The 16,663-nt window shown below is 28.6% G+C and overlaps 1 protein-coding gene across 1 annotated transcript in view; it reads right to left on the minus strand.

The window, feature by feature from the left end:
- Positions 1–12,336: 12,336 nt before the first annotated feature.
- Ssp3 (short spindle 3) overlaps positions 12,337–16,663 on the minus strand; it is a 28,361-nt gene continuing 24,034 nt past the window's right edge. Inside the window, exons 9-10 of the mRNA XM_074247493.1 lie at positions 14,971–15,144; positions 12,337–13,558 (exon numbers count right to left, since the gene is read on the minus strand). Of these exons, the coding sequence (XP_074103594.1) occupies positions 13,478–13,558; positions 14,971–15,144 (255 nt within the window). The 3' untranslated portion in view covers positions 12,337–13,477. The remainder of the gene's footprint in view (positions 13,559–14,970; positions 15,145–16,663) is intronic.

The raw sequence follows: 16,663 nt of genomic DNA on the forward strand, positions 1-16,663 counted from the left end.
AGTATATTATATTCAGAGAGCCGGTGTTGCGCTGAAGAAGATCCCATTAGCTTCTCTCATCGCATCAACAGTAAATGTTGGGAAGAAATTTCTGATCTTGGGAAGAAGGGGAAGAAATTTCTAATTTAAATTTATGCTTTTTTGAAGATTTTATATATTTTTTGGTGATAGTCAATTTTTTGTGTTAAGTTTTCGGAGGAGTTTTTAATAGTTTATTGGTTTCATAAATTTATGTCCATGAAATTTTGACTTTAACTAAAAAATCGAGCGCACTTTGCGCGCTTCTGTCAAAATTTTTATTTTCGACAATTTAATTAATCAATATTTTTACACATTTTATTCATTAATTATTAACCGTTGCTTAATTAAGTGATTACCATAGCAACAAAAAGCGACAACAATAAAAACGTCACATCAACTTTTTAATAATTTAAATCAAATTATTAAGTCATAACAATATTATTTTTAAAATTTATTTTGAAAGTACTGAAATTATTTATAATTATCAAAAACTTATTTAGCCAGAGTTTTTTTTTATTTATAATTTAAAGAATTTTTAATTTAAATGAAGAAAAGAAGAAATTCAATCAAAATTACGGTTTTTTTTTTTTTTTTTTTTTTTCCCAGGAAGAAAAAGTGTCACAGTGACTGTAAGTTAGAGTAAAGAAGAAAATGATTATAATGAGGACCCAATGTACCAGTTGAAAGAACGGTTGGACGGATAGACGACAGCGAATCACCGGAAGCTTTTATTGTTTTACAAGTTTACTGGGCAAGAAGCGATGCGACGAGGAGGAACAGGGGTGGGGCGGGTGACTATGATGAATAATATCAAGTAAAGAGAGACTGACTCTCAAAAGTGAGCAAGTAAGATCGGGTAGACATTTAAGATTGAAGATTGAAAAAGAGAAGAACAGAGTAAAGAGTAAGGGGACATCTAACCTCGGTCCTTTTACTACGGCACACTAGTCACCAGTGTTAACCATCGCCCATCACCCATCACTGATTCATCTTTGTCTCTTTTCTTCTCATGGGCACTCTCCATAAAGTCGACCCTTGTTACCGACAAGTTGTCCCGGAAACCCGCGAATACTAGTCTTCTCAGTTATGTCTCCTTTTCCTTCTCGAGATCTTTAATTTTAAAAATCTTTTTTAACCGTGACATTATTTCCGTCTCGCAAGGTGGAATGCAGACCAGATAAGAATGACGTCAAGCTCATGGAATGTCTTAAATTTTTCAGGTAATTTTTAAATAAAAATTCTTCATTTTCTTATATTTATTTTTAATCCTCACTTCCTTGTTGGAAAATTCAAAATTTTAATTATAAAAAAATTGCATCAAGTTTTTGTGATTATGATTTAAAGAGTCAATTCTTTTAAAAATTTCTTATAATTAAAAAATTATATAAACTATCTACTACTTTTCGAACTATAACAAGTATTGTATAAAAATCAATAACCTGTTTCATTAATTATTTCTACAATACTTTTTTTTTAATTATATTTAATTTACATGGTATTCAAGAAAGGAGGTGGTAGAAGACGAAAAGCGGACTGGTTGTGGAAAGGTCTTCCCATCGAAGAAGTAAAAGAATTCACTTATCTGGGTTATCACTTTACAAGCAGCGGGAAGATGAGAGAACACGTAAAAAACCTGGTGAAAAAAGGAAATATTGCAATGAGGCATACGTGGGGAATTGGAGAGAGATTATTCAGAAATAATTTTAATAGAAGAGCTAAAATTTTTGACAGTTTGGTTGGAGGGATTATGTCTTACGGCGCAGAAATCTGGGGATGGGCAGAAATTTTGGAGTTAGAAAGAATCCAAAAAAAGTATCTCAAGTGGACTCTAGGTTTGGATAGATGTACGCCTGATCACATTCTTTTTGAAGAAACAAAGAGGGAAAAAATGCAGCTTAAATTCGCAAAAAGAGCGATAGACTATGAAGAACGTATTCTAAGTTCAAGAGAAGTAGGTATTGTAAAAGAATGTATTCAGGAAAGAAGAAAAGGTAAAGGTAATAAGGAAAGGTTATTAGAAAGACAAGCATTCTTAAACAACTGTGGATACAGTCAAGAAGGAATAGAAGAGCTAAGTGCTGAAGGATCAAATGTTGGAGCCACCCTAAAAAATAGAGGAAGAGAAGTACAGTCCCAGCTACAAATCAGCAAGATCGACTCATCAAGGTACAATTGCAAATATAAGAATGTTGTGACAAGTGAGTTACCAAGATACCTTGAAGTATGGACGAGTGGAGGCGATCAAAAGCTTTTAGCGCGAGCCAGATGCGGAAGCTTTGAAAATGCGAATAAGTATTGGTTGCCCGACGAAGAGAAAACATGTTCATTATGCGGAGAAAGTGAAGATGCTTTCGAGCATTGGAGTAAAGACTGTAGTGCAATTGAAGGACTGGAATTGTCAACAGAGGAGATTTTGTCTCACACAGGTGAAAAAGTGATAGTGGAGTGGCTAAAAAAGATTGATAAAGCAAAAAGAAAAATTAAAAGATAAACAATTAGTCTTAAAATGAATTTATAACCAAAAGAATGAAAGAATAGTCAATTAATAGATAAATAAGCTAATAACTCAAGTTAATGTCAGCCAAACTTCATATATGTGATCTATTATCAATACTGTTAGATTATATATATTTATTGACACCGATTAAGATTATATTATAAAAGATTATATTATATTACCATTATCTCTATTGCTATCTGGTCAAACCATAGGTTTAACTTAACTTAATTTCATTTGATTTAATTTAATTTAACTTGATTTAATTAATTTAATTGAGTTTATTTTATTTTATTTTATTTAATTTAATTAATAAAATTTTCAGGTAATAAGTTTAAGATAAAACTAAGAATCAATGGACACTCAAGTTTCTAATAACAGTAATAAATAGTAAAGATATTAGTATATAAGCACAAAGTACATTGTAAAACTAATGTAAGGAACCAAGTTCAATTTCGAGGCCGTCAGGCTGAAATTAATAAATAATAATAAATTATATTTAATTTATATTTATTTTTCGAACAATTGTGTAGCTAAAATTACCATTCAAAACAATAAATATCAGCTATGTAAAAATCAAGAAAAAATTTTACTTCGGAGCCAGAATTACTATTTCAAAAATTAACAAGAATTTCTGCAAATTTTATAATTTATTTTTTTTTAAACGAAATTCTCTACTCCAAAAATTAAAAATTTCCCGACTTTTCCAAATCGACATTCCTAAACTAAGAAATTTTTATTTGATTAAAGTTTATTTTTTTTTTCTGTGCAATTACTCGTTTTGCCATAAGACCTGCACTGTAAAAAAAATTAACTTAAATCAGAAGAAAAATTCTTGAACCAAGAAAATTATTTTGAAGAGTTTCATTGTTTTTAATCAAGATGAAAAATTTTTGAATTAAGTAAAATTTACTTAACAAGAATGGTTTACACTTTTTTGTCTCTCGCCCTCTATTGTTCAAACGGAAGTATCTTTGTCATACTTGCACAAAAAATGCAATCTTAAAACGCATTTTGTGCATAAATAAATGAAAATTTTCCAAAAAAGCACTTTGCTCTTCGATAGATAATTGAATTGTCTTTATCGAAATTTTGTTTTGTAAATGAGCAAAACACGTTTGATAATTAACTATCAACCGGTCTTAAACCAAGAAAAATTTTTTAGTTTAGGGGAAGGTGACCTAAAGCGGGTAAGTTAACGAAAAAGGCCTAGAAGTTTCAGTTTTTCTTCGACTTACTAACCAATATTATTCTATCCGACCTAGTAGTGATCAAACTTCAATATTAGATAGAAATATTGTCTTAGTTTGGATCTAAGAATTTTTTTTCACTAAAAAATAAAAACTGTTTGAAAACTCGCTTTGCCCTACTCCTTAGCCCAAAGCGGATAATTACTACAAATAGATGAATTTAATGATAAAACTAATTTTGATAATAAAATTGTGTATTTAGCTAACATAAAAAAAATATTTTTAGGCATTGCAATCATTCAAATAATGATCTTATTTTTATTTCATTAATTTTAAACAAAATAAGCATTTTTCTATTGAAATTGATAATAAGTTTTCAATCAAGAATGTATTTTTGCTTTTCTTTTATATTTACGTTTTACTTGATAATATTTTATGACAAAATAAATATAGAATTGAATCAGAGCAGCGCAAGAAGGTACCCACTTTGCCCCAGTACACGTTTTTTTGCTAAACAATTGTAAAATCAAAAATACAAAGAGAACCGTCCGAACTTGTATCATCCTTTAGAGTTAAATAGTACCAAAATAATATGGTTTTACTAATATTATCATAAATCTAATAGTGTTCGAATTATCTGATGACACATTCCATTCGTAATTTTAACAAATTTAGCAATTTCTTTATTTTGTAATGTGTTACTTTCTGTTAAAATTCAAACACCCAATCAGAACTTTCAAATATTCAGGAGTGTTCCCATGATCACTACAAATGCATACTTTGACATTCGCACTCAATGTCACAATAAAACAGTACTTACTAGTGATGTGAAGCCAAGAATATTCTCGTCAATTGCTCGTCATTTGACGTCAATTGACCAACTCGAAAAATGAGCGTTGGTCATTTTTTAAAAGTAATGACGGTTCCCGCTGAATGAAACTTGACCAAAAAATGATCAAAAATTTTTTGACGGTCAATTCACATCTAATTTGATGTTCCAGGTGGGTTTGTTTTCTAAAACCTCTCGATTTGACAAAAAAATTAAAGTTTACAAGTGCCTTAACAGCTGAAGATTGTTAAAAACTATTGTTAATGGTTATTTAATTAAAATTCGAAAAATTTTTGTTATTTTTCTTCATAAATGCTCAAAAATATTTCTGACTGACCAGAAATAAAATGACGTCAATTGACGAGCATTTACTCATCAATTGCTCGTGATTTGACCGAAGTAAAATATGACGGTCATTTCACATCACTAGTACTTACCCGCTTTAGACTTAGACTACCTACCCCTAACAATTTTTTACTCAAATCAAGAAAATGAAACTCTTTGAAATTATTTACTTGATTTAAATTAATTTTTTTTTCTATCTGGTTCTATCGATCTCAAAACGCTGATGCCTTTAATGTCACTTGATAGTTATTGATATTAACATTTATAGATCCTATCGTGAATGGTTATCTACTCGATATCCACTAGAGGAATAGAAATCGGATCCATTTCTCTAACTTATATACACTTACCCTTTAACTCTCCCTGTGGCGTGTGTGCCTTCTGATAGTTTAGCTCTCAATATCATCATCTTGGTTGTTCTTGTTCCTAGGTTGAATGGAACATCCTCATCGTGATAGACACAGCCCTAGCCATTTGGTTTGTCTCGCGAGGCTGATGTGGAACACTTGAAACCCGATCGGTGTTTGCAGTTCATCCCCTGCGTAACCGAATCATCTATCCTCAAGTAAACACCGCCTTCCATTCCATCTTTATACATAAACTCTATATCTAACTCCCCGTGGGATTTATCCGCACCGGGGTGGTTAATGTTTTATCTTGTTCTTTCTCTCTCGCTGGATAATGCTAATGTCGATGTGCAGATGCAGACACGAGACACCGCTGGCTCCTTTTTTATTCTTTGACCTTTTACTGATGCATACACACAAATCTACCCCGACAAATAAAATATTTAAATATAAATATAAATATATGATGCCAAACATTTAAACGAACCTGTGTTTGCTCCGCTGTGTGACAATTAATAGGTTTATTTTAGTTGTTTTAATAAACCGGATCACCCTCTAGAGACACACTTGTCCTACGGTCTGATAATCTATCATAGAGATTTATTAATCATGATAATATGATCATTATCATGGTTCGGCTTAGCTAAGTTGGATCAATCAAAAGTCTTCGCTTCAAGTAAGCTTATATAAAATTTAAAAGAAAAAAAACCAATATTTTTCAAATTTTCAAAGCCACTGAAGAAATAAAAAAAAAGATCAAAAGTCAACGAATTATAGATTTAATTAAAAATAATTATGTAAATTTGATGATTAAATTCTAGCGCTTTAATTACCATATACGGCTGACAAATTGTAGAACAATAAAATCTAAAAACATGTTTATAGATAAATTTTCAAAATTTTTTGGCATGAAGTAAATTTCAAAAATTGTCAAAAATTGAAAAATGATAGCTTAAATTAAAGATCGTTAAGTGAACTTTTAGATAAAAATTTTATTTAGACAAAACTAGAAATTTTCCAAAAATGAAAAAAGCTTTCAAACACCCACAACTCTGAAACGACACAGAAAAAAAAATTCTATTTGAACCAAGTAAATAATTTTGAAGAATTTCAATTTCTTGATTTGAGAAAAATTCTGAAACTAAGAAATTTTTCTTGGTTTAAGTAAATTTTACTTGATTCAAGAATTTTTTGTCTTGATTCAAGACAATAAGACTTTTCAAAACTATTTTTTTGGTTCAAAATTTTTTTTCTTCATTCAAGTTAATTTTTTTTTTTTTGTGTGGGCGCAATCTTGCGGACATGGCGCGTTATATCAAAAATATATATACAAACTTTTGATCCAATGCTATTTTTCGGCATAATTAGATCAAATAAAACATATTATAACAAAGTTTAATAAAAAAAAAATGAGTACATATATTTGACTGAATAAAAAAATAAAGAGGTGGAATGAAGAAAAATTTAAGCAATAAGCGAAGCAAAAGCAAAAAAAAAACAATTAAACTTGCTTCAGCTGCTTTTAGAACTGTATGTGTGCTGGTTTGTTGGTACATTGGATATATTCGTGTCCCGCTGACAGGGGCGAGGCGCATGATTGCTGTCGCATTGTCGTTTCCACGACGATTCTACGTCGACGAGGATGTACCAACCAAGCAATGTTCTACTGAGTATTGTCGTAGTGTAGTGATCGAAAAAGAGGACGAATGAATGGAAAGTAAAGACCCCACCGTGTTTATTTATTTCTTATTTTCTTTTTTGTTATTTCGCGACAAATTACGTGGGAGGTTCCCGTTAATTTTCTAAGGGAACTTTACTATTGCTCGGTGAAATTAAACCCAAGAGACAATAGGTCAACCGTACATTCAAAATTGGTAAATAAAAACCGAATAATAACACGCCCTATTCTTATGTCTTGTTAGCTGAGCTGAAAAGTCTTTCGTGAAAATTTTTTTATTTGAATAAAATTTCATTTTTTTTTTTTTTTCAATTTTTACAATTTTTTAGAATTGATAAAATTTTTTTGTTCTTTAATTCTTCTGCAAATGCGATAAAAAAAATTAGGAAAATGGTTGACCCTGAAGGCCATCCCTGCAACTTCCCGCTACTTTCGTAATTAAGCAATCAAAATTTTACTTATTACGTTTTTGAGCTCTTAGAGCTCAAAAATTTAGTTTTCGTATAGTTTTGAGCTCTCTGAGCTGAAAAGTCTGATATGAAAGTTTAATAAAACACTATTTTTCTAATTTTCAAACCGCAATAACTTTTGAATGAATGAACCGATTTTTACGCGGTTGGCGGCATTCGGCGCAGTTTTTCAAATTCTATTATATATTTCAAATAAAAATTGATCAGACCAGAAATTTCGGTGTAATTCGAAAAGTGGTTAAAAGTGGTTAAAAGTTATTTCAAAAAAACCACATTTGAAAAAAAATTTTTTTATAGTTTTTTTGATATTTCTCAAAATCTACTAGCCCGAATCGGTCCAAAGTATTATTCAAAATCTAAGTTTAGTCAAGTCATTTCGAATGGCACCAACCATCTTCGATTTTCTTAGTGGGAAGTTAAAAATATTAAAAAATTATTTTGTTACCTCAAAATCGTGGATTGAAGCGCAAAACATTTTATTTATTTATTTAGTTTTTGTGATCAGTAAAAAAAAAACAACAATATGGTAGTTTAAAAATTTAAATGAAAAATATATTTTTTTAACTATCAAATCATATTCATAAATTCACCAAAACGACGATTAAAATGAAGAAAAGAACAACTCGAGCATAAACAATTACTCTGAAGACTTTTGTACACTTTAAAACTAAAAATTATAAAATAATTAACGGTAAAAAAGAATTTCTTGGTCTAAATTTAAAAACTTGAGACATATGTGAAATGAATAAAATCCTGAGATGAAAATAAATATAGTTTATAAAAAAGTAAGTAGAGAGGGGAGGCGCCATGTCCCACTAAAATAATGAAAGTTGTTTACTATTTTCGTAAAATTTAAAAAATCTATAAAGAAGAAAACGATGTATAGCACACGCCGAAGAGGGAAGAATTATTACCGCCGGTGTGCCTTGGATGTGTAATATAAAAAAGCATCTTAGTTGAAATGATCTGTCAAGCAACTAAACACGAAAAGACGATTGAGAGCCAACCGTTGAATAAATGTTAATGTGAAAGAAGAGATAATCTGGAGTAGACAATAAAAATAAAAATAAAAATAAATAATAGTGTATAAACAGATTTTCAAACATACGTCTTGGTTGGATGACGTATAAGCAGCGATGGATGATTTTCGGGCCGCTTAAAAGGTCCCGCATAACTAATATATAATACTACTAACATCAACATCAGACTTTTCCATATAATAATATAACGAAACGTCACGCGTTATCTATGGACGCACTTAATACAGCTGCTCTCCCTTTACTTCTATATTCTTCCTACATATATTCCAGATCGTCTGTTACTCGGATGCGCTTTTACTCTCTTGTCTTTTACTTGGTTCTTGCTTTCGAGAAATACCACTTAAAGTGACTGCATAATATATGTCACACTTACACCTAAAACCCACACCCGTCTACCACTCATGGATCCTCCGGTTCTTCCACCGGGTTTCCTCATTTCTCTTCGCGAACAAGCTTCTTAAAAGACCTCGGGTTAATGTCGGCTGCAAGCTCTCTGGGCTCTATGTGTGACTTTATAAATTCTGTTATATATTTATATTTATCTGTATCTTTGTACACACATGTAGAATCTAAGTGTGTACTATCTGAAACTTTAAAAGTCATTTTGCCCGACGACAGCAAGTAAACACCGGGATAGGCACATCTATCCCAAAAGCCACGTGTCGTTTCTATATAAATTTTACCTCACCACTGAACTTTAAATTATCTAAATATGTTTACATTAGAGTGTTGACAAAAAAAGATTTTTTCTTTTTTTTTTCTTCAAAATTGATATCCCTAAAATGTTCCTAAAAGGAAAGAATAGAATTTTAATTTTTCTTCACTGAAAAAAAAATTTATTTCAGTCAAAAATCTATATATATATATATATATATATATATATATATATATATATATATAGGTGATTTTCTATAGATATAGTCACTCATCACGATATCTCTGGAAGTATAAGACCTAGAGACTTGAAATTTGGCAGGAATATTCTTTTCGCCGATTAGAGGTCAGCTAAGATCCGATTTTACAAAATTCCACCCACAAGGGGGGTTGCGGGGGCGTTAACAATGAAAAATTCCCGTTTTTAAACTATATAGCTCCTATCGATTCCAAATTTGGTAGGAATCTTCTGTAAGAGATGTAGAAAAAGTTTATGCGCAAATTTTAAGATAGCTCATCATCTCACAGGGGTTTGTGAAGGTGGGTGTTAACATTAAAAATTTTTAATTTCCAAGCTATAGCTCCTATAGACTCCAAATTCTCATTTCAAATTTTTTTCTCCCTGTCAATTATTATTCATTTTTGAAAAAAAGCCATACAAACATTATAATGATAGCACATTGGAAGTTACAATAAATATTAGCTGGAATAATTACATGGATAAAAGGTATGTGCTAATTCAATGAAATTTGGAATTTGTGAAATTCGAAATAATATTCCAATTAAATTTCAAGTTTAGATCTAAAAATACAATTCTATAAAATGCTTAACAAAGCGGGCGGGTAACAGCTAGTTAATTTATATTATTTAGAGACTAAGAAAAATTTTTTTACGGGTATTATCTTTATCGTAAATTGAGTTTGATATTTTTCAGTGACAATCAATTTTTTACGCTGTTATTTACCGAGTTTTTAATAGTTTAGTAGTTCTATAAATTTGTTCCGTCACATTTATCAATTAAATTATTTGTAATTGATCCTGGGATAAAACTGGTATTTTTAAAATTTATTTAAAAAATACCCAAACAATGTATAGTGTTATTAGAAATATCAAAAAATTGTTAAACCAAAGTTTTCTTATTTATCATCCTTAAATCTTGAAAGTCATAGTAGCTACAGGTTGCTACACTAAAGACTTAAAATTTACCTTAAACAAAAAAGCAATGTTGTAAAAATAAATTAATTTGTTGAAAATTTTATTTCATAGCTGAAGAAATAAAAATTTTTCTTTCAGTAACTTTATTTTAAAAAAAAAGTTTTCTAGATTTAGGAAAAAAGGAAAAAAAAATTTTAGATAAACAAATCTGAAAAACTTTTTTTTAACAAAGAAAAGTTACCATGTGAGAAAAATTTTTGTTTCTTCAGCTAAAAAATTTTCAACAAATTAATTTCTTATTACAACATTGCTCATTTTTTTTAAAAATAAAATTTTTTTCTTAATGCAGTTTTGATTAAATTTTACCTTGAAATTATTCTAATTTTCCACTTTTTACAAATATTTTTATCCCTTCTAGATCTGAATCTGAAAAAAAAAAATAATTTTTTAAAACGTTCAATTATACATGCATATTCCAGGATATAATTGGTACCGAGCCTTTGGCTGATAAGCGAGTCACGTAATTATAACTCGTGTTAATTGTAACAGCCATAGTATCAGGCTCGTGCGAGCAACTGATGAGTATGCCCGCGGCAGGGATACCATATCCATTACGCTTATTACACAACGTCGACTAGTGTAGTGTACCCTTTATTACTTTCTTCTTCCTCTTTACTGTTATATCTCTCTTTACTTCAATGATAATTCCGCTTTCAGTCTCTGCTTTCTCTGTTACTTTTCAGCCTTCGCGTCCACTGGCACCCGGTACCACCCACCCTTTTACGGGGATGAACATCGATCGACAGAGTCCGGTATCACGTTTATGTAGACATGTATACATACTTATATATATATATATATTATATATATAGAGAGTATAAAATCCATCATCACTGGCCTTTCTCGCCAGGTAACTCAATGCTACACATTTTTGTTTTTATCACCGTTGAACTCACTCATGAAATTGATTTCAATAATGTTTGCTTTTTTATAATAACCAAAAACACTACCTACATAGATTAATACACCGTGTATTTTTATTAAAACATGAAACAAATATTAATGGATATTGTTGTGTATATATTTTATGGATATTGTATTGAAAGATTTTAAAATATTAATATTTATAAATTAATTTTCAAAATAAAACGAAACTTTGATTGAATAAAGGAAGAAATAATGAAAATTTTTTTATTATCTAAGTAGAAATAGAAATACTTATTTGGTTATTTTCCAACTAGCAACCTTGCAGTCACTATATGACTGCCGTGAGTTGTCAACTATAAATAATCAAAAATTTGGCTTTATTAAATAATGACTTTTGTTAAATTCCATTGTACTTTCTTAAATATTGAAGTTTTTCAAGATATAAGCTCATCCCGATGTAACACTCATCAAGAGCTTTCATTTGAGTACCCACATGCATTTTGATATATTTTTCATATATACATATATAAATCCCATAATAAAATTGAGATGAAATGTATGTGGCATCAAACTTTTCGTAACGTGATTGGTCAAATATATCAAAGCATAAAAATATATGCAAATCTTAAATTCATGCGCGCGCTTGCGCGCGCAAATTTGAATTCTAGTATATAAAAAAATGATGTGGGTACTCAAATGAAAGGTCTCGATGAGTGTAATATTAGGGTGAGCTTATATCTTTAGAAATGTCAATAGCTTTTCAAGATACAAGGTAATTTCTTAATTATGTATCTAGAGATAGAAAATTTTCGAATGCAGTCTAAATACTTATCATCATAAATTGACTATCGTCGAGAATGATATGAAATCTTGAAAAGGCACAAATTCAAATTAAGACCTTTGCAATGATACTAAATTTTAGTGAAAAAACCGATTTTATCATATGACTATCTTGGAGACAAAATTCTTCTTATTCTCTCAATAATATAGATTAGCAATTGGCTGAAATTGAATAAATCAATTTACATTCATCAAATTATATAAATCTGGTAATATCCATTTGATCCACAAATTTTTCTTTAAATAAACTTTCTTAAAATAAATATCAGTTGTAAAATAAATTAGAATTTTTAAATTTAATAACTTAGGATATATGAGGAAATGAAAATAACTAAGCATAAACTTTTTTTGCGGACAGTACATTTAATTTTCATTTTCATCGCTGACTAGCTTCTCCAATTTCTTAAAAACCCTTAGGGAAAATGGAGACTAGAATAAATATATTATAATGTATTTTTCTGTATATAATATATTTAATATGTTTGAGTTTGTTGTGGATAAAAACGTGGCAATTCACAAGAGTACCAAGTAGGGTGTATGTTATGTTGTCTTGTGTATAAACTTTACTAGCAAATGTGTAATTTTCAATTTGGTTCTTGAGACCATTAAATCAAAGCTACGCTGAGAGTGGTGAAACTTTAAAATGTAAATAATAAGATTATTCACATGCTGTAAATTAAAATTTAAGTAAGAGGCGATAAAATAAAAATTTTATAATGTTACTCACATATATAGATATAAATGTAAACAGTTAAATTATTTAGCTGTCGCAGTCCCTTAAGAATAATTATTATTGATAATTAATATTAAAAGTTAATTGTTAAATTTTAATTTTCAATAGCAAAAAATTAATAATAGTTTAGACAGTTATTATTTCATAAAATATATCAAACAGTTAATTGCTAATTATTTTAATACCATTTGTATATGCATATATTAATAATTGATTCATAAATTACAAAAATATCTTCTCGCAATTAAATTAACGTCATAACAAGCTAACTACCAATGACACTTTTATTTATGTAAACTTGTTTTACTGCTAATTATTATCAGTTATTATATTTATTTATTAATTATACCTTATCGCAATGATTAGACTCAATATTCAACCTAATGTACCTTTCTATTTAAGTATAATTGATAAATAATAGACTATCAATTGCATTGGCCGGACATTGCACTTAATGCTTTTTGCTTACAACAAAAAACATGTTAGTTACTTTTAAATAAATAATAATGATAATTAAAAATATAACTTTAACATTTTCGCCGTGTAATAAATAATATATAGTGTCAAAGCAGTGAAAGTTTAACAAAAAAAAAAAAAAAAAAAAATTGTAATAATAAATTAAAGATCACAATGAAAAGGTAACTTAGAAAATATCAACAATATAGAACCAGAATTACTAATCTAATAACTATTTGGAATTATTTTATAATTGTGTGATAAAGAGAATCCACAATTGCTGGTGAGTTGGAGCTTATGGAGAGTTTGTTTCCTTCATCAAGCGAATCAAAGGATGTCGTTTACCTTCTTCCGAGTCTCTATATTCTTCTAAAAGCTGTAAATTTAATTATTAAGTATGTTTTTATTAAAAGTTAATTATTTCTTTCTAAGTATTTTCCGTACACTGATAGAAGGATTTATTAACTATTAATAATTTTATTTATTTTAAGACAATTATTTAATTTATTAAATTTTAATAAAATTTTTTAAAATTCAATAAACATCTATTTGGGAACAAAGTACACGGAAAAAAAGTTCAATTGAGCCAAGAAAATATTTTTCTTCCTAATTATTTTCTTGAACGAGAAAAAAATTTTTTTTTGACTCGAGAAATTTCACTTATTCCAACAAAATTAATTCTCTTGCTTTAAGAAATACGTATATTGATCCAAGAAAATTTATTTAAGTCAAGAAAATCATCTTGTTTTGAGAAAATTCAGCCGCTTGCTCCAAAAAATTTAATTCTTGACAGAAGTAAATTTTCTTGTCTTGAGAAAATTTCTCTCTTGCTCCAAAAAATTAAATATCTCGATGGTAAATTTTTATAAATATTATTATTGATTAAATGTCAAATGGGAAAATCAAATAATATTGAATGATTTTTTTTCATTCAATATGTATAATTGTACGCCAAAATAGTATGAAATGGGTATCAAATATTCAAGAGAAAAATTTTCTTAAGGTGAGAAATTTTTTATCTCAACTAAAGTGGGTGGCACTGCTTCCCTAAAGTACCCGAAAATTTTCTTTAACGAAAAATTTTGTTCTCCAGTCAAGAAATTTTTTTCTTCTGTGTACATTTATCGATAGTTAATAACTATTTATTAATAGTTAACAAATGTTTATTAACAGTTCATACTACGAAGATTGCTTATAAACAAAAACCACCTTTATAAATTATTTGGATTAATTATATTACATTACAATAACGTTTATTATAAAATAATAAATTCTGTCACAGCTCATTGTTATCTTCAAGATTTTTAAGTATTAAAAACGTTAATTTATTTAGTGAATTGAATTATTATAATGTATTCCACATATAGGGTTATAAAATGTCAAAAGAAAATTGCTATTTTTGCTTTTTATCTTAAATAAATATTTGTTAAAAGTTAACAAATATTCATTAACCGTTAATAAATAGGTTGGCTTTATTTATACAGTAAACGGATGAGTAGAATAAAGTTATTTTTCTAAAATAAAAAATGCAAGAATTAAACATTAAGTTCTTTTTTTTTTTAAATATTCTTATTAAATAATATCAGTCACAAATATTTGTCAACTGTTAAAAAATATTTATTAAATCCTGTGATGTTAAGAAATCATTTATTAACAATTAATAAAGTTTGTTAAATATAAACAAATCCTTCTGTCAATGTATAAAAAAAATAATTATTATTATAGAAGCAATTTTTGCTCTCTGTGAAATATAAAATACATTTTTAATAATAAATGCAGTGTGATTACCTGGTAGGACATTTCACATGAAAGGACGGCAGTAGCTTCAGAATTTTTATGTGTCGCCGCAAGAAGTGTCGGAAGAGTAAACGGCGCTAGTCTAGGATCACCATAAAATGGAAAAGGTAATGTACAAAGTTGTTGAAGAACACTAGACCCGGCGCCAGCGGTCTGAAGAACTAACTGTAACACAAAAAATAAATGTCTCTGTTTTATTTATATGCAGCAAGGATAAAAAATAAATATCTTTTTTTTTTTTTTTTTTATTAACACAATAAATATATAACAAAGGCTTAGAGTAAAAAAAAAATAAAAACTATGAATAATGTATCATAAACAAGAATATTACTTATTAATAAACTGGCCAAATAGCCGTGAGAAACGGTGGTAACCAGGTGAGACGGAAATATCTTTAGTAGAACAATAACACACTTGTAAAAAACGCTAATTCTAAAAAGACAAATTCACCTGTGACAGTTTAAAACAAGTGTAGAGGAAGTTACTTGTATTCACCTGCAGTAAACGCTAAATAATTAAGAATTTGAATATACCCGCATATTGTTCGCCTTTGGATTAACTATTAACAACAATAAAATAATAATATCAGTAATTACTGATGGAATAGCGAAATAAAACAGTCATTGATGTGTCAAAAAGTGAGTACATAAATATATACCTACACTGGATAAAATAAGAATAAGTATTAAGTATAATAGAAAACAAAAAGATGTTCGTTGAGAAAACAAAGAAGTCTGTGGTAAGCCTTTGTTTATAACCTCCAAAAAACTCGTCTGTATGCAAATGTCAATCCGACTCATCTCCTACATGTGTATAATTAATGAAAACAATTCACGAATTCATCGCCTAAACAAATCCACGATCTGTAACCCTCGTTGCATTTAAAAAAACTCTGAAAAGAAAAACAAAATTCTTAATACATTATAAAATAAAATAAAAAATAATAATATACGACGAACAAGTAAAGTATAAAAATAATCAACTCTTTAAATTTACCGTGGAATAAGATTTAGGAAAAAAATAAAAAAAATTATAAAAATACTCTTCAATGAATCATCTCAAATTAATCTCGTTTTTAAAATGTCTCTGTTTTTTTATTTTTCACTTTATATTTTATTTTATTTATTTTTTTTTTTTTTCCAGAGCTCTTCCTCGTGACAGCCGTTCCTTATTTATCTCTCGGCTCACTCCAAACACATACAACACACCAGAGCAGTAGCAGGCGCCATGCCAGTACAATAACATAACCTAAAGATGTACATTGTACGCACTAAACCCTTATTTGGGTCTCGTAAGTAATGCACCAATAATATTTAAGTTAGCTGTCACTTGACAATTCTTTAATTTTTTTTAACAACCACATTTTTTTTTCCAAAAAATTGTTTTTAAAAAATAGCATTTTTTTTTCTTCCTCAAATTCCTACGTGTCATTTTTTTTGTTACAAAATACACCATGAAAATTTAATAAATAATAAAGTTAGCCGACGTTTTTAATTTTTTGATTATTTTTAATTTATTAAATTAGAACTAAAAAAATATTTAAAAAAAATTGCACTTATAATTTTTCAAGTTTTTTACAATGAAAATTAAAGAAAATGAAAATTTTCTTTCACTTTTGTGTAATAATTTTTCCAACAAAAAAAAAAATTCTTAAAATTTTTAGATGTCGGCTAACTTAATTTTC

The sequence above is a fragment of the Cotesia typhae genome, unplaced genomic scaffold (assembly GCF_013202065.1).
Source record: "Cotesia typhae breed Kobodo isofemale line unplaced genomic scaffold, CoteBio_Ctyphae contig_119, whole genome shotgun sequence".
Taxonomy (NCBI): Eukaryota; Metazoa; Arthropoda; class Insecta; order Hymenoptera; family Braconidae; genus Cotesia; species Cotesia typhae.